Genomic DNA, 20,313 nt, shown 5'->3' with positions numbered 1-20,313 from the left:
CTCTTTGTTGCAGTGCGCAGGCTTCTCATTGGGTGGCTTCTCTTGTTGCAGAGCACGGGCTCTAGGTGCGCAGGCTTCTAGTAGTTGTGGCACTCAGGCTCAGCAGTTGTGGCTCGTGGGCTCTAGAGCGCAGGCTCAGTAGTTGTGGCGCACAGGCTTAGTTGCTCCATGGCATGTGGGATCTTCCTGGACCAGGGCTCGAACCCGTGTCCACTGCACTGGCAGGCGGACTCCCAACCACTGTGCCACCAGGGAAGCCCAGGACATAATTTTTAAAAAGATAGAAGACATATGCACAAAGATGTCCTTTACAACATTAACACTGGAAAACACAAACACTCTTGAAAAGAATCTAATTGTTCACTAGAGAGGAATGGCCACTATATTATAGTATACTGATTCCATGGAATTTCACTCAACCATTAACATAACAGAAAAATATTTACATAAAATGCTTAAAAAATAAAAGATAGTAGCTATGCAATAATTTCAATTACATTAAACATTGACTTATAAACCCTAAAATTGGTAAAAAAAAAAAAAAAAAAATTAAAACGAAGAGCTGTAATAGGACAACAGTCGTATTTTTCTTTCTGATTTCCCACATTGGCTAATTTAAAGAAAGCATTCATTAACTTAATTAACTGTTATTTATTAAACACCAAGGATGTGCCAGATAATAGCTAGGTGCTAGAAATGTGAACACAAGGTCGTCCTGGAGTTGTTCACAATTTATCAAGTGCTAGCTTTTACATCAAAAGACAAGTTACTGACACACAATTTTAAACAAGGTACAAAAAAATGAACCCTATCCACTACATATGGTCATAATATGAGACTAAGTGACAAGCCATGTTCTAAAAGTTTTATCACGTGAATCATGTGAAACAAATATTTTTCAGAGAAATATTAAAAATGGGCAATACACTTCAGTAAATCAGTGAGTCATCACATAATCATACCTGCAACCCTACTCATGAGAAATAAGAAATAGTAGAAAACAGTATTGTTTCCAAGTCTCCAGGCTACCTACATTCCCCCAATGAGACTGGATTTAAGAAATAAACTTTCAGCTCATCCAGCTGAGATTCATTTACAACTGAATGTACTCAAGTGCTAATCAGACCAGTTTTTTATCTGAATCAGGTATAGAAATTCATACTGAATGATACTTTGCAGAAAGAGGGTGCTGCAGCACTGGGATAGAAACTGACGAATTTGAAAGATTTTTTTTACAAGGACCTAAGTTATAAGTTAGTCTCTTTGTACAACTCTTGTTTTTGCTTTCCATAAAATTTTCCACAATTCTCACAAGCTAGAGTTACAATGGTATCGGAAATGGGTAAAAACAGAAAACTTTTCTTTACGGACATACTCCAGTTCAGGCTGGGAATCACATTACTTTCTAAAAGCAAGACACTGGAAATGATGAAGGGTTTTTAATAGTAACACTTCAGAGTTTTCTTTCCAAAAGGTAAAATCACCTTTATGCTTACTTCAAAGCACAGAGAACAAGACTTAATGCTTTCTACTTTCTCTTTAGAGTTCTATCCAACTGTGTAGAAGTTAGGGCAATAGAGGACCCAAGGTCCTAAACATCCTTTAAGGACATTAACTGTTTCCAAAGTCCCTAGGAAAACACTCCCTGAGAAAAGGAGTTACTGTCCTACTTCACTGAGAGTGTGTGCATGTAAATATAATGCATGTACAAACACACATGCACTAAGAAAAACTCCACACTTTAATAGATCTATCCTCCTTCTCTATAATTCTGCCCTCCCAACATCAAAAATCCTTATTGACTGAGCTATATTTATGCCACAGTCTTAAAAGAAACTTACTTCCCCCTCAGAAGGAAAAGAAATCAATAATAGGGGCTTCCCTGGTGGTGCAGTGGTTAAGAATCCACCTGCCAATGCAGGAGACATGGGTTTGAGCCCTGGTCCGGGAAGATCCCACATGCTGCGAAGCAACTAAGCCTGTGTGCCACAACTACTGAGCCTCAGCTCTAGAGCCCACGAGCCACAACTACTGAGCCCGTGTGCCACAACTACTGAAATCCACACGTCTAGAGCCCGTGCTCCGCAACAAGAGAAGCCGGCGCACCGCAATGAAGAGTGGCCCCCGCTCGCCACAACTAGGGAGAAGCCCACGTGCAGCAACAAAGACCCAACACAGCCAAAAGTAAAACAATTAATTAATTAATTAATTTTTAAAAAATCAATAATAAATTTGAGGTTTACTATCTTTACTTATGTGCCCAAAACTATTTATGATGACGTTTAACTCTGTGTGTGTTGGAGGATGAGAGTGGGAGCAGGCCTGAAGAGGGTTGTGGCTGATGAAAGAAACCTGTCCAGGAAAAATGCTTACCCATCAAATAATCTACGCGCTGGGCTCTGGCCTGATGGCAGCAGGACAGGAATGCTATACATACAAGCACCTTCTTCTCCCTTTTCCCCTCACCTAATTCTAGCTTTCCTGTGTCATGTGATATTTCTGTGTCTTTTTCCTGAACAAAATGGGGTTAACCCAGAATTTTACATCTCTAAAGACTAAAGCAAGAAAAAAAGGTAACAAACTCTAGTCCTGCTTGCAGCCACGTTAAAATGTAAATAATTTCTACCTTTTACCTGACTGAAGAATAGCATACATACATCTCATTGATTCTCCATTACTGAGACAGCCACTCCTTTTACCAGAACAGGAAATAACACACATGTATATCACTGACTCTATTACTAAGACAGGGAGATGAGGGAGAAAAAAGGGCGGTGGACTCTTTGACCATCATTCCCAAATTCTAGGGTGGCATGTGTTCAAAGGACAAAAAAAAAAAATAAAAAAAGTGAATTGACAAACATAATTTTGTAGGCCTGGTAACTTCCTTCTTTGTGTCTTTAACCTACCTTGAGTTCATTCATAGAGTCACGAAACTGGCTATGCTAATATATAAAAAATGAAGTTGAGACACAGATGTAGAGAACAAACGTATGGACACCAAGGGGGGAAGACTGCGGTGGGGTGGGGATGGTGGTGTGCTGAATTGGGCGATTGGGATTGACATGTATACAGTGATGTGTGTAAAACTGATGACTGATTAAAAAAAAAAAATGAATAGAAAAAAACGATCTATAATTATAGTTATGGACCACAGAATCTAAACTATATACGAAGGGAAATAAGGACACTAAAGACACTTCATTGACAGTGAAGAGGTCAATGGGGTGGGGGTAACTTGAATGAGGGAGTTGGAAGTATGGGGGGTGAAGGTTAGTGCATGAGATGCCTGAAATCAAGACTTAGGAAATGATAAATTATTGGTAAAGATTCCACCTAGGATGACCACAAGTGAAGACAGGGTGCAGGAGAAGACCAATAGAAATCGAAATCGAAATGAGAAGGTCAAGGAATGCAGAAGGTAAATTTAAATAGGAGAGTGCCAAAAAATGATGACACAAATAAGTAGTAGTAAATACTAACAAAACTACAAGCACAAAGAACTATTTTTGATATTACTGAATATACATATCAATTAACACAAATAATATTCTCAGAAGGAAATGGTAACATTGTCTTACTCTTTGAGATGTTTCTGCTGCTGCAGCTGCCATTGCAGCCGCTTTGGCCTTCTCAGCTTCATCATACGTAGGAAGAGAGGTAGCAACACTGTAAGGAGGTGGCACAGGATAAAACTCACTGTAAACGTCTGTATCTGAAGAAAAGGATTTTTAAAAAAGATAACCATTAAAACAAACTAATATTATGTTTATAGCCAGAACATAATTTAATAAGTTACAGAATGCCACTAAAGACTATCACTGCTATTTGTAGTCCTATGTTATAAGCTATATAACATATAAATTACTACTACATCGTATATATTATTTTAGTCCTATATTTATTATCAAGAGAAAGAACTGATAAATACCATCTAACGGCTGATATACCAAACAAGAACATCAAGAATGAGACTCTGAAAATGTGGGCAACACAAGGAGGTAAGAAACTCACCATATATGAGCATCCTCTATGTTCCTACTGCTATGCTCAAAGACTTTATTTGCCCATAATCTCACAGCCAAAAAGTAAAAATATCAGGAATAATGGTAACAAACACTGAAACAGCACTAGCCATTTACTATAACACTGCTAAATACATTAACCTTAGCAACTCTGAGGTTCAGTTAAGCGATTTGCCCAGTATCACACAATCAAGAAGTGGCAGAAGCCAGGGATTTCCTGACTCCAAATACTTTATTATTTATTATTATTTATTATTTATTTATTCTCATATTTACTTGATAATATATAAGACGTTAATTTTTCTACACAGGTCAATTTTAACAACTCCTAAGAAAACTCAGTATTTCTCTTTGCTAAAAGATTGATGATTTTTAACTCTTTTTTTACTCTTGTCCCTTCTCCCATTTTCCCCCCATCTACCTAGTTCTTCAGGTTTTCTTTTTTAGAAGAATTTCTCCCTCCCCAGTTTTTAAGCTATTTTTGAAATATGATCTCCAGAACTATATTACAATATTAAATATAGACTGCTAATTTTTTTTAAAAACTGCATCATTTATTGCCAACTTTGGTATAAGTAAAATCATACACACAGGTCAATCAATTGATTAGACTTATGCTAGAATCACTGACATAAAAAGCAGGTAGATTCTAAAAGTAGTACATACCACAATGTTTGACATCACCTCTGTGGTCTCCTCTATCATAACTACAGCATTTTTACATCTTCTACATTGTTTACAATTTTACCTATCTTTATCAGATTTTCTTGCATTTTCCACATGAAAAAACACTGCACTCCAGCAATATTTTTCCTGTTGTGTTTTAATGTACATAGGTTTTAAAATAAGTATTTTTAATGCTATCAATAAGAGCTAAGGATCTGAAGTTAGGCAATTTTCAATCTAATAACAGGAAGTGGTTAGTGGGAGTATAATACTGAATGTTATCCACCAAAAGTCACAAGAGTCATAAATTCTTAGAAAAGACTTATTATTAGGATGTAAAAACACCATACACCGTCAGGTAAATAGATTTCTTTAATTCTGAAGACTAGAGTAGAAGCAAAATTTAAGTAAAAACCATGATTATGAATTTAAGCAATAACATTAAAACTATACATTTTTAAAACTGGAACAATGGCATATATTATCCAAGGACATTAAAAATAGATATGTAAGTTTCTGAAAAGTTTTAAGACCCAAGGTAGAAAAAATATCTCCACCAATAACAAGTGAAAGTTGGGAAGGAGCACCTTTAATTTTCACTTGTTAATTTTACTTACTTTTCTTCTACCCTTTAAGGCAGTGGTTGGTTCTCAACCACAGAATTTAAAGTCTGGGGAGCTCCAATCCCAGCTCCTCTTCTTAGAAGTTATGTGACCTCAAGCAAATCACTTAAGCACTGTGAAGTTCCACTTTCTCATCCATAAAACTGACCCAGCGAGGCTATTACTGGCTATTCTGGGATGAAATAGAAGAGTATTCAAGAGGACTCTGTAAACTGTGAAGCATTACGCAAATGTCACCTTTTATAACTCATGTTGCTCAGATCTACAAAAGCAGCCATAAAGCGACCTACTGAAGAACATAATCTCCACAGAAAACTGGCACTGCCCATGCCTAGAATATAACGACACTGACTAAGAAGCTGAAGAAAAATAATATCAACAGTTTTCATTAAACAGAAACCCAAAATTCTAGAATTACTCAGTTCTTGTGCTCAATTATAGTCAGGAATGGCCTTTTAGCACAGGTGAAAAAATTAAAAAGACCAGAAATCACAGAGGAGACTGTGAGAATAACTGAACTTCTAGGTACCAGGCTCCACTTGTTTCACAGTTGAAATTTATCTAACCTTTAAAAATGTCATGCTACATTATCAAAACTATTCCAGATCATAGAAAAATGAGAAGCTTCTCAATTCACTTTATGTTGCTTCCATAATATTAATACCCAAACCAAAAAGACAGCACATAAAGTTATAGATCATACTAATAAAGCCGCAAAAACTCTAAATAAAATATTAACAAATTTAAATCCAGGAAAGATTAGAACATGATGACAAAAAGAATTTATTCTAAGAATATAGGGATGGATTAGCTTAAAGAAGAAATCTGTTAATAACACATTTCATTACAACAAAAATTGAAGGAGAAAACCCATGTAATTTTACAATAAGGTACCAAAAAGATGACTCCCAGGTTTCTGGCCTGCTGGAGCCATTTACTGAAATGGGGAAGACTGTCAAAGGAGAAGCTCTGGTGGTAGAGGGAAGCGGCTGTACACAGCTGTGGTGGTGATACTCCTTGAAACCCTTCCCATGAAGAGGTGGAGACTAATTCCTCAATAATCTTGAATAGAGACTAAGTGACTCACTTCTAACAGCCTGAATGTGGCAGATGTGACACTGTGACTTTTGAGGCAATGTCACAGATTCCATTTGGCTTTCTCTCAGAATGCTTGTTCTTAGAAGCCAGCCTCCATTCAGTGAAGAGCCCAGGCCACAACAAGAGGCCACAAACAGTTGTTCTGGCCAACAGCCTCAGCTGAGGCCCTAGGATCAGCCAGCAAACGTGTGAGTAAGGAAGCCTGCAATTACCTCCAGTCCCAGAGTCACCATCAGACACAATCACATGAGACCCTAGGAGAGAACTTCATAATGGAGCCCAGTTCCCCCCAGACCATGAGAATTAACAAGAATAAATGGTTGTTATTTTACTCCATTAGGTTTGAGGTAGTCTGTTAAACAGCAATAGCAATAGTAGCCACAACAAAGGGATTGCAATTTCACTCTCAGCATCTTCCATCATAGAATGATTAACTTAGCATTACTGGGAAAATACAAATTGTGACCAGAGAAATAGATGAGGGTAGTTCTTGAGAATGACCTGCAAGGATGAGAGGAACAGTAGCAAGCAGTAATCACTGTCTTGTATTCAGGAAATATTACCATGTGTAGGGGGGACATTATGTGTACGCTTCACCTCCATTCACATGTACTTACCACATTCTCACTCACATTCATCATTAATAATACCTTGTTTATGACTATATAAGTAAACACACACACATATGGGTATGTTTATATATTCATGTGTGTATGCATCATATGTGTGCATGAATATATATGTATATATGGTTATTTCTTCCAAAAGTTATATGGCTAGTCCACTGGGAAGGGATTCTAATAAGCATAAGAAAGTTTAACAAGCTACACTTTTAAATTAATTTTTAAAACAATGAGACAGGTAATCTATGAAATATTTTATAAACTATCTTTAGAAAAACCTTTTTTAAAAAAAATCATTTAAAAAAAACTGAAGAAGCCCATTAACAGACTTGATAATTACACAAAACCATACTGGTAAAAACAAAACAAAAAATCGAGCTATTAAAAACATTACTAGTTGTTTCATACTGAAAACAACAATACCTGCAGTTGTAGGTACTTCCACAGTAATACTGCTGTAAGGTGGAGGAGAAGAGTCAGTCTCAAGTCCAGATGCTGAAGGAGCAGCCTGCACATTCTGTGGTGTTGGGTTTGAAGTTGACGGCTGCTCTACAGCAGATGATTCTGAATTATCCTCTTCATTGTGAAGCTAAGAGAACAAAGGAAAATGAAAACATTAATGTGCATCAAATTTAAAAAAAAAAAATTTTAAAGATCGTTTCAGGCAAAGAATCATTTTTTAGCTAAAAACAAGGTAAAATAGCATTTAAAAAGATGAACAAAACTTTTAAGAGACATAATCAGTCATTAAGAAGTTTAGAATTTGTATAGTTTCTTTACAATAAGGATGAAGTTCAAACTGTTAGGATTTATAGAGGAAAAAAGTCATGATTACAAATAGATTCAAGTTCTCTCAATCCTACAATAAATATTGTCTACCACGTATCAATCACTGTGTACTGCAAAGAAAACTCCTAACACAACCACAATACCATATCTATTACACTAGTATCTAAAATAACTGGAAATGTAAAATGTATTAATGAAATAGAATAACAATATATATACATTCCAAAAATGTGGAATACTGTGAGGAGGTTTTCCCAAGTACCAAAAGAATTACTAATAAAGCAAAATAAGTCAGTGTGCACATAAAATTCTGGAAAACATCCATTACAACAAATTTATTGAAAGTTCAATAAATGCTAGATAATATATTGAGATCTCTATCACTTAACTCATTCAATCCTCACAACACCTGTAAGATAGACTATTAGACTGTTATCCCCATCTGACAGATTAAAAGAAAAAAAGAAAAAAAAAACCAAACCAAACCAAACCAAAACCACCCCAGACGTGTAGAGACTTAGAGTAACTTGCCAAACATCACAACAGCTAGGAAGGGTAAAGCCACGAATCACACCCAAGCAGTAGGGCTGCACACCTCTTACTTCATTTATATGGAAGGAAGGCAGGCAGGCAGGCAGGCAGGCAGGCAGGCAGGCAGGCAGGCAGGCAGGAAGGAAGGAAGGAAGGAAGGAAGGAAGGAAGGGAGGGAGGGAGGGAGGGAGGAAGGGAGGGAGGAAGGAAGGGAGGGAAGGAGGGAGGGAGGGAGGGAGGGAGGGAAAGAAATTTTGTCACAGAGCAAATCTGTGTGTTGTGATATAATGCATTTTTGGATTTTAGAAAGAATAGGTGAATTATTACTCCACTTTCTAGTAGCTTTGATAAACTTATCTTCTCTGTACCTCAGTGTCTCCATAGGTAAGTTCTGAATGCAACCAAAATCCTCAAAGAATTGTAAAATAATATTTGAAAATCATCTAGCATAATGCCTAACACACAGAAGGCATTTAACAAATACTAGTTCCACCCTTCTTCCCTTTTATTTAATATACTTTATTTTATAAACTCAAAACCAGAAATTATGTGGTACTCTGTCAGTCCAATAAGTAGTCACTCGCTTGCCTCTAAAGAATTTTTTTAAATATGCCAAGTAAAACAGGAGGTCAATTTACTTCACTGCTGTTTGCATGTGTCTTGGTAAAGCGATTACACTAGCAAAACACTTTTGGGGGTTCATAAAGGTATTATAACTTTTAACAAAACAGTATAAACAAACCTAAAATCATCTCAAGTTTAAGAAGACAACTTTTTCTGTAACACTATGGACAAAAAATGTTGCCTGCCATTCCAGTAAACAATGAATGTTGCCCACCATCAAATCATCAGCCACTGCAGCCAGCCCCACACAGTGCACCCTGAGGGGAACTCAGGATGGAGAAAAACAGGATACTGGCCCTAGATAGTTAAGAAGCATATCTAAAGAACAATTTCAATAAGCCCAGACTCTTGCATCTCCGCATACATAGAAAAGCCCTGAAATCATTAACTTAAGATGTCTGTTTTGTGTGATCAGCAGTAATCTTCTCATGTCCTACTACTTCCCCCTACCACCCCAGCAAAAACTCCAGCGTATCCCTGTCCTCTTTGCAACAGCACCTCAGAGCTTATCTGAGAGGCTGTCTCCTGGGCTATAATCCTCAGTACGGTCCTCAAATAAAACATGTCGCAATTTTTAGGTTATGCGTTTTTCTTCAGTCGACGGCACCAAAGTTTATACAATGACATCCACTCACAGAAACTGAATTCTAAGGTCAAATAAGCATAAAGTCAACTCTGTATGAGCTTTTACATTTATTTACTTGCAGCACTTTTCCAAGTAGGCACTAAATGAGCATCCTCTTGACTAGCAACACTCTGCCCTGGTGTCACAAAGTATCTCCTATGTTTCCCATTACAAGGCACCCAGGAGAATTCCCAGTGTAGTCATCTTTGACCACACTTTTAAGAGCAAAAATGTCAGATGAACAAGTTAAGGCAAATAAAGTACAGATAAATGCTTAGTATATACTTAGTAATTTAGAATATATTAGTATATTTAGTATATATAGTAATTAGTATTACTAAACAAATAATAATGAAGGTGTCAAAAAAGAGGAAGCCACTTTTCCATATTTACTATTAATACCGCAAATGTAGATGGAATGTACTGAAGAGAAAATCCTACGTGACAAACAACTCTCCTCTAGTTCCTCACAAGAAACACCCCTACCACATCAAATATACAAATATGCTCCCCAGAATGACCAACTCTCTTCTTAAACCTGTCAAAATATATTCAAATAACTACAATAAAAAGAATAACTACAGATACTTTTACGTATGATCTCAGAAGTAAAGCTTTGGAACTTATAAAACACACCAATTTATTTCAACTGCCTTACCTAACACCTCCAGTTTTGTTTTTACAAAATTATAATATAGGGGACTTCCCTGACAGTCCAGTGGTTAAGACTCCGTGCTCCCAATGCAGGGGGTACGGGTTCGATCCCTGGTCAGGGAACTAAGATCGGGCATGCCACACAGCACAGCCAAAACATATATATATGTGTATATATATATATATTACAGTGAACAGTTGCTCTGTGTTAACAGTAAAACCCAATAACTCAGTCAACAATCTCTACCCACTGTAGCATAGAACTTCCAATTTACTTTAAATGCAACACTGTATTTTGATATCTTTGGTGTCTCCATTAATTAACCGACTGTGTGATGAGACAAATTTATTTTTAAGGAAGGACAAGAAAAATTTTAACAAAAAAATTTTTCTGCCATTTGAGGCACTACCCCCTCCCCTTTAGTGTGTATTGTGCATCTGCACTATACGTTAACTAGATCTCCTTAGAAGACGCAGGAATGCCTGCTCACTCAAAAAAATTAATTTCCATCTGGTGCCAGCAAGGTAACTCCTTAGGAGATAACATTCCTTTCTCAATTCTGTAACGAGTCACAATGACCCCACTACTCACCTTGTTGGACTATGTAAACTGTCAATATGTTACTTTGTCTCAAAAACTTATATAACTGTGCTTTGACCTCTGACCCGCAACAGCCCTAGGAGCTTTCTGAAAGACTGTCTCCCGGTTATAATCCTCAGACTGGCTCCAATAAAAATTTCCATTTTGTTCTTAGATTGACTATTGTTTAATTTTTTCGACATTTGATTGCCTTTTAACTAAGTTCTTACAAGGGTTCAAATTAAGTTACATGTTTATCAAATTAGACAATGCCAATTTGTAGAAATTTTTCCTTAATCATGCTGCTATGTTGTTAAATGGTTCTATTTTACATTCTATAACAATTACCTAAACAGCAAAAAAAAAAAGGGGGGGGGGGAGGAGTGGGGTGGGACCTACATATATTCAGTAATGAACCAGGCTCTGTGTCCCATCCACACATCACCTCAAAAGTTATCTTCCCAGGGAATTGCCTGGCGGTTTCACTGCAGCGGGAGCAGGGTTCCATCCCTGGTCGGGGAACTAGGATCCCGAAAGCCAAAAAAAAAAAAAGAAAGTTATCCTCCCAGCTTGTCCTATCTACGAGCCTCCTGGAAAAAAATGTGGGCAATAGCATGTGAAAATTAAAATATCTTTCATCTAGTGACCAGGGTGATGAAAAGTTGCACACTAAACCATAGTTTTTTAGTCCGAAGGGTAAAAGGATGACAAGAGGGCTTTGTTAAATGTATCTAGCTATCTCTAGTTTTTATAGATGTATATTAAGTATTTTTAATGATAAGGAAACTGTAATCATTATGATTAGCTAGCTGGAGGTCTAGCCTTCCTGTATATAAACTATAGTTTCTTTTACTTTAATTGGCGTGTTTCCTATACATATCCCTTTATTCTATTTTAAGGTGATAAAATATTAATGTAATAACTAGAAACTTTATTTTTGAGAAGCTAGAGATCTCACTGAATGTTTTCTAAACATACCAAGATGAGAATTACGGACGTGCAATCAAGTGTTGTTTAGTGAACAGTGCCCTGTACCAGGGCCTGGTAGGTTAGCCAGTTGTATGGTCTTTTTTTCACCTTTCTTCTCATTTCTTTTCTCTTCTTTTCTGTTTCAATTTGGGCACAGAAATTGAACTACAGGGCAGAACTGTAAGATTTTGGGGAAATAAAAAACGAGCTATCTCTAAAGTTGTTTTTTTAAAAAAGTTTCTAAAGAACTAATATATGTTGTATACTGCCATATTCTGACTACATTTATTACCAAAGGGCAAAACTGGGGAGAAGAGTTAGTAGTTGCAAGGAGATAAATTTTAGCTCAATAAAAAAAGTTAAAAATTTTTAGTTAGAACTTTTTAATTTTTAGAGTACTAGCTTTTCTGTGGGGCAACAAATCCTTTCAGGCAGATTTTGGATGACTATCTGGCAAGACTGTTTTATAACTAGGATGACCATACAGCTGTTTTCCCCAGGACAGTCCCACTTTACACCTGTTGTGTCACAGCCCCATTCAATTTAGCATTTTCTCCACCCCGTTCATTCTCAAAAAAATTGTACGGTCGGTCAACTGACATATAATGGGATTCTTGCCCTTTGTACAAAATTAGTAGATGACAAAGGTTCCTTCTGACTCTAAGATAACACGATTCTAGAAAAAAACCTCTGGTAGCCTCTATCATTCAATGTTGCCTTATCTAACACCTGATTTAGAGAAGCAAACAGATATGTGTTGCAGTAAAATCAATCTGTAGAGTCAAGTTACTCATTTTAGTCACCCAAGAAGAAAGTAAGCTACCTTATCTATGCTCCTAGGGATAAGGTGCTAAGAAATTTCTACAAACAGCCCAAGTGTTAAAACCAATAGCTCAGAAGATAGAGTTCCACAAAACAGTGCTGCTTAGCAAAGGGAGCTAGATTTTCTACCATCAACACTGAATTACAGCAGTCGTCCTCATACACACACATACCATTAAGCAAATGAACAGAATCTTCTTAATTTGAGGTTTACTCCCCACCAAATTTTTTCCACTAAACTTTTGCTGTCTCTGGATACCTTTCTTCTAATGAGAACTAGCCTATGATAAAGCAATGATTAGCAAATGATTCGAAAATGATACAAATGATTAGGAAAGAGTGCATAAGCAACAAGTAAACATTAAAGGAAAAATATTTACCGTGCCTAATTTTCAGCTTCTTCTTTTGAAAGTACAGAAGTTTGGTTACAGTTTTATATTTCATAATATAATACAGGCATATTTCTGCTGGTAAAAACCTTTCTTGTTAGTACGAGAGAATATCATTATTTCATGGTGTTCTACAAAGAGCACAGTGGGCTTCAGATGCTCTGTCACCTGAAGAAGTCTGCAAAACAACTGTTAAAAACCAAGTATCATCAGATATTTTATCAAGACACAACGAAGTGTCTTTTAAACAAAAAGGATTCTTACTTCATTTTTAAACTGTTACTGTCTGCTCATGATACGTCAACTGAAAGAAAGGTGTAAAAGACTATGTACAGTATAACTTGAGTTTTTTTAAATAATAAGAGAGAGATAAACACAACACTGTAGATCAACTATACTTCAATAAAACTTTCTTTTAAAAAAGCTATTTCCTACAAATTCCAAAAAAAAAAAAAATAAATAAGAGATTATTTGTGTAGTACATATAGGCAATCAAAATTTCTGGAAGGATACACTAGAAACAGCAAAGAGCTGCAGGTGGGGAAGAGACTTCATCATTCTCTACTATTTGATTTTTCACCCTAAACATAGTATCACTTTGAATTTTTAAATTTTTAATAAATAAAACCAAAATGCAAAAGTCCTCTAATTTCTGGTTTGGCATGTCTCACAGGCAACAATGTTAAGGTAAACACTATATCCTATGATTAAAAAGCTTTTTCCACATAAAATGTAATATCATTATAATCGCTTCCCTGGGTTTATGTATATACAACTTTCTATTAAAAATGACACAATCTGAAACTGTAACCACAGGAAAAATATATGTGAAGAACGCAAATGAGGAACTGTATCTGTTTTTTTAAAGGAAAAATTGAGAGGGATAATTAATGGGGCAACAGAGTGATTAAAGAACATAAGACCAAATTTATATTGGCACCCTAGACAGTTCTTCTGAGCTTCTGACCTAGATATGCACTCATTAATTCATTTCTTAAAACAACATTAAACATAATCACATACTAAAAAGGGGCTCTAGGCTCTTTATGTACAATTCTTTTCCTCCCATACGGCACTGCCTAGTTGACTTCTACACACAGTTCAGGTCTTAGCTTAAAATCAAGTTCTCGGACTTCCCTGGTGGCGCAGTGATTAAGAATCCGCCTGTCAACGCAGGGGACACAGGTTCGAGCCCTGGTCTGGGAAGATCCCACATGCCACGGAGCAACTAAGCCTGTGCACCACAACTACTGAGCCTGAGCTCTAGAGCCCGCGAGCGACAACTACTGAGCCCGTGTGCCACAACTACTGAAATCCGCACGTCTAGAGCCCAAGCTCCGCAACAAGAGAAGCCCCCGCTCGCCGCGACTAGAGAAAGCCCGCGCAGCAACGAAGACCCAACGCAGACATACATACATACATACATTTTTTTAAAAAAATCAAGTTCTCCAGAAAATCTTGCCTATCTCTCAAAAGTAGATTAGGATACAATCTTAAAGCACCCTGTTCTTTAGCACACTTATTACAATAGCAATTATTTATGTGATCATTCATTTACAATCTGTTTTCCCAGCTAAAGTAAGAGCTCTACAAAACTGGAGGTTATGTCTGTCTTGTTGAACACTACAAAAATAAGCTCCAAAGTATTTGGAATCAACTTTGGTTAAAATTAAAAGAACATGCAATATAGGTCACCAGTCACAACAGTATAAAATGGCAAGACTGGAGAAATAACCTAGCTATAACCCAAGTACTTTGAAGTCTCTAACAGCTAGTTATTACCTTAGTAAGTTAAAGGAGAAAGAGTTAGAGTATATTTACGTCCCAATGACCTCCAAGGAACAAAGAAACCAAACAGATGGGATAAAGATCTTATATAAATTGCTATCCTCAGAAGAATTCAGCCTCCAGTTAAATTCCTTTTTATATGCTAAAACTGCAATGTAAATCGGCTAGATCCTAAGAGTCTCTCTTTGAATACAAAGTGCTCTATATGGTACACTCATTAGTCGTGTTCATAGTCCTTTAATTAAATGACAAATACTTGATCTTATTCTTAAATGTTTATATCAACAGAAAGATACACTTTTCAAAATTCTATTTAGCTTACTCAGATCTTACCTAAGAAAATACATATTTACAAATCTGCCCTCTAATTATGCCTCTTTAGCAATAGGTCAATAAGATCTCAACACAGATTATCATAGTCCAAGGGAAAAAATGAGAGAAAAGAAAAAAAAGAAAGGAGAAAAAAATATTTGAGTGCTGGGCTGGCAGTTTCTCATACTTTCGTTCATCTAAGGCTGTCTGTCTACAGGGCACTGCTCCCTGTCAGCCCCCATTTACCTCCTCGGTCTCCCCCTAATTTCTCAATCTAGCACACATGAATTGAGCATGAAAAGACCATCATGTATGCCATAACGGTTCATATATTTCATCATAGGAAGATGTTCTGCTTCAGCCTCACCTTTCGTGGTTTTATACCAAAATACGTGTGTTGCATAACATATTTTACGTTTACTTTTAAAAGACTGCATTCTTCAAATCTGGCCAGTACTTGGGTTTTTGTCCTCTACAACTCAAGCAGCTTTTTGAGGTGTATTTATTGATGATTACGCTGTGGTCTTAAGCAATTAAGTTATCTGTGGCAGACATGTGATTGTCTCCCTCAAATCCCGTCCATCCCTCTTTCATTACAGATTCACAGTACTGTGGGTGGGACTGCACCCACCCTGCTATCTACGCTGGTCAGGATCATTTTCTCCTTTGGCACTGCAACTGCTTCCCAGCCAGCCTGGCCCTCCTCCTGGGCTGGGTGCCTGTGTCAAAGGCGGGCAATAAAATAAGCTAAGACTGTCCACTTAGAGGACATAGAACACTGCTGTGGAAATAATGATACAGAGCAATTCCAGGGTTTAAGATTTCCTTAATTGGTTTGGGGACCATAATTTAGAAACCCCGAGGGAGAAGGTGCCCCCACGCATTTTTTATAAGCAGAAGGAAATTTTAATGATAATGTTTGAATCTACAAAACTATTCAAACCCTGAGTTTTCAAAATAGCTCAATGTTCTGATTTTTATAAGCTAACATACTGGTATTTGTAAAGAAATAAATGTTCCCTGCCATTCCAGTTCTACAAGGATAAAGCCATTAGCTACTGCCGTGGCCCAGGGACAGCGCACCCTGAGGGGGGATTCAGGATGGTGAAAAGCAGGAAACATTCTGTGCTTTGGATATACTGGCCCTTAGATAGTTAAGATACATATCTAAGAAAACATTTCAAATGACCTCAGATTCTTGCATCTTCCCATACACAGAAAAGCACCAAAATCATTCACTTCAGATGTCTTCTTTGTGCTTAGCAGTAATCTTTTTATCTTGACTACATGGTTTTCCCAGCAAACAAAGTTCATAGGCATCCTGGCTCCTCCCTTACCTCTTTGGAGCAGTTCCTCGGAGCTGAGAGGCTATCTCTCAGGCCATAGTCCTCAGTAAGGTCCCTGAATAAAACTGAACTCACAACATTTATGTCGTGTGTCTTTATTTCAGTCAACATATCCTATCCAACATAAGCAATGATAAATATAATGACAATGGCAACTTGTAACGAAAGGTTCTTTTCTGTTTCCATAATCAAATCAAATAAGAACCCTTTGACAGATTCTCCAGAAAGTTTTTTACCTGCATGCACCAAAATAAGTCAGGAAATGTCATAACTGGTAAAGTTTAAAAAGCAAAATTGGCTGAAGAGTATACTTCATAATAGAGAAGTGAATCTCAGATATTAAAGTATAGTAATAATATTAAAATAAGCCCCCTTCTAGCAATCAAAATCTGAACATTCAAGAGGTTTTAAAAGCAAAACTATTCAGGCACCAGAATAAAAAACAAGAACTAGTAAACTCTAATTGCAACCATTTCCTTCCAGGAAACTGTCAGTTCCAAGTTTGTGCTGTACTTCATGAGGCCCTAGAAGCTTAGAGACCCTTTAATTAGATCTGGGAATATTATTACCTTCCTAGTCAGATCATATGCATGTGAAATTTAGGAAGTATGCTTTATTCATCGTGGTATCCCCTAAAACAGGTAGCAGAGTTTAGGACACAGAATAAGCTTCACATTAAATATGCAGTCCCCTAAGCCTCCCAGAGTTTTTCTTCTACCAAAAGGCAAGAGACAGCTTGGTCAAGTAATGGATGCACTGAACATCTCAAGATCAATAATCACAACTCATATATTCTATGATTCCCATGGTGTTTTTACACATAGTAGAAACCTAAAATATTTAGTCATTCAACTTTTGCAGGCAATCACCATAACTTAATAAGTAAATATTTGTCCCCCAAAGCTTACTGAATTAAACTAACGGTGTTTTCCAAAAACCATAGATAACTGAATTAATACATGCTAAAGAAGAATATAAATTCCATCCCCACATCACCCAAGTTTTTAAAGTAACTACTCTAGAGACATTCTTACCACAGCTAGACAAGACAGTCAATAGTAAAGAAAGTCACAAAAATCACAAAGAGCTGTCCCCTCCTATCACAAAATCAAAGAGCTGGCAAGGCTAGGTCAATGCATAAACTACCTGAGACTCTTTACACACTGAAGAAAGAAGCATCAGTGACTTTGAGCACAGAACAGTAATAAATGTTCATACAAAGGACTTTTATCCGTCAAAAAGTAGTTTACTATTAAAGAATATAGATACAAAAACCAAAAACAGGTCACAACAGGGGTGACCTTTTGATATAAGTTAATAATAATGAAGACTCTAGGAAAAACAGATTTTATTAGACAAAAGAAATGAAACAACAGCACACAGGAAGAACATAAATTATTAATTTAAAAAGTAAATATTTCTAATAATTAAAGAAGCAAAAACGGTGTGTTAGAAGCCGAACTACTGCTAGTAAGAATATATATTCATTCAACCACCTCGAAGAGCAATTTGGCAATTCCTAGTAAGGCTGAAGGTGTGTAGGACCCAATAATTCCACTTGCAAGCGTCAATACTAGAAAACACTTGCACATAAAGAGGCACATACAAGAATGCTCGTGGTAGTACTATTTGCAATAGTGAGACACTGATAACAACTGTCTGGTCAGCACAAAATGAATAAATATTATTCCACGATTGTAACACAATTCATTTTAAACTTATGAATTAGACCTACATGAGCCATCATAGGTAAATCTTTAAAACACGGTAAGTGAATAAAGCAAGCTGAAAAAGTATAAAATAGTAAAATACTGTAACAAATACATGCTAACGTCTGTTATCGCCACAGTGGATATAGAACTATCTTTTACATCATTTTCTATACTTTCCTTTATGCTTGAAATGTTTCATAGTTTTAATATTTACATTAAAAAAAAAAAAGCTGGCTAGCCAAGTTGTCTTCCACGTATAAAGTATACATAGCATCCATGAGTCCTTGGGAAAAACTACTCCATGATGAAAACCAGGCAATCAGAAAATTAAGCAAATAAAAAGTAAATAAGGAGAAAAGCAATGAGAAAAGATATGGTGGTTAGCACTGAGTCCTTTCAAAGATAGAACTAATGCTAAACATTGAGCTAAAGACTAAATAAACAGCCGCTGGCAAACAGACAGCAAACCTGAAAAAGCAAAAATATAAGCAACATAAAAATCAGGAACTGGGGAAAGAAAACATGAGAGAAAGTATTAGTACCACTCACCTCATCTTTCATAGCAGGGATTTAATCTCTAATATCTAAAATCAAAACATGAGGTCTTAAAAATTACTCCAATTTCTTACTGATTTTTATACTCTTAATTTTAGTGAAATCCTACAGAACCTAACAACTCTGTGGTAAAGAAAGCTTTATCTAGAATTCAGCAGCTCTTTAAGGATTTTTTCCTTGCTGTTAAATTCAAACAAAATCGTATTTTGTATTCTCATTAAAAAAAATTGAATAGTGGGACTTCCCTGGCAGTCCAGTGGTTAAGACTCCACGCTTCCACTGCAGGGGGCATGGGCTCAATCCCTGGTCTGGGATCTGATCCCGTATGCCATGTAGTGCAGACAAAAAAAAAAAAAGAGAGAGAGAAAAAAAAACGAGTATTATCCCTTTCTTATTATATTATTCCTGTCCATAAGCACAAATGGAAATGTGTTCACCAAATGTCAACATAATTTATTTCTGGTTGGTAAGATTTGGGTGCCTAGATTGCTTCTTTTTGTACTTACACTGCCTGTATTTAAAAAAATAAGTATATATCACTTTTTATAAAAATATACTTTAGCCTAGTAATTCTCATTTTAAGACTACATCCAAAGAAACTAATCAGAAACTTAAAATAGGATTTCTTTGTAAAGCTGTTCATCGCAGTGTTATAAAAATGGAAAACTGGAAACAATCTATTCATCCAAAATAAAATAAACACACTGTATCAATATAATAGAATCCTATACAGCCATTTAAGATGGTGTTTCCAAAGGATACTTAATGAAATAGGAAATGCTCATGATACAGTGTTAAAGAAGTAACAAAATTGTGTGTGTGTGTAAATCATATATTATTCATATTATTTTAAATAAGATGAACTGTTAGCAGTTTCAAAATGACTGTTAACAGACAAATGGGTAGCATGGGTGCTTGAAAACTGTATTTTGTTGGGATTTTTTTTTAACTTTTCTGTATTTTTTCTAAGTTCTCTAGAACAGAGATGAAAGAAAGTACGAAACAATCTTTTTTTCTTCTTAATGTAGGACATGTGATAAAGAGATTTCCATCTATGTTTATAGGAATAAGTTTCTACAAGTTAGAAAACTGACATTTATAAAATTGCTCAATGACACTAAAAATGAAAGAAAATCACCACAGACTTTATATCCATTCAATAACCTTTTATAATCATTCTTGTCTTTACAAGAAAAGAAAGGTACATAAACCCAGATAGATGATGCTTGTTATTTTCCATCAACCAGTTAACAGTACTAACACATAAAGTAATACCAGCATGTAACCATTTGAGTGTGATCATATTCTAGTGAAACCCATTTGGAGGTCAAAATGATTCATAAAGGCTTTTTCTTTGTCTCTTTCCCACCTATAACAAGAGTTTTCTTCATGGTGCCCTTCTGCCTTAACTAGTTGTTAATCACATTATATATGTGTCTACATAATCTATTTTCACAGTCAGTAATATTATCTATTCCTTAGAACTTCAATGAGGATGGCACACCAACATTGTGAGCAACACACCACCAATGTTCCAACTGCTTTATTCTATGCCCAGCTGATAAAAAACCTCCACAAACTT

General features: G+C 36.2%; 1 protein-coding gene across 1 annotated transcript in view; it reads right to left on the bottom strand.

Annotated features, from left to right (window-relative positions):
• Positions 1-20,313, bottom strand: part of NDFIP2 (Nedd4 family interacting protein 2) — a 59,976-nt gene that overhangs the window by 21,647 nt on the left and 18,016 nt on the right. Inside the window, exons 2-3 of the mRNA XM_068526885.1 lie at positions 7,459-7,624; positions 3,582-3,715 (exon numbers count right to left, since the gene is read on the bottom strand). Of these exons, the coding sequence (XP_068382986.1) occupies positions 3,582-3,715; positions 7,459-7,624 (300 nt within the window). The remainder of the gene's footprint in view (positions 1-3,581; positions 3,716-7,458; positions 7,625-20,313) is intronic.

This window comes from Eschrichtius robustus, chromosome 18 (assembly GCF_028021215.1).
Source record: "Eschrichtius robustus isolate mEscRob2 chromosome 18, mEscRob2.pri, whole genome shotgun sequence".
Classification (NCBI taxonomy): Eukaryota; Metazoa; Chordata; class Mammalia; order Artiodactyla; family Eschrichtiidae; genus Eschrichtius; species Eschrichtius robustus.
This window is presented reverse-complemented; position numbering and strand designations above follow the sequence as displayed.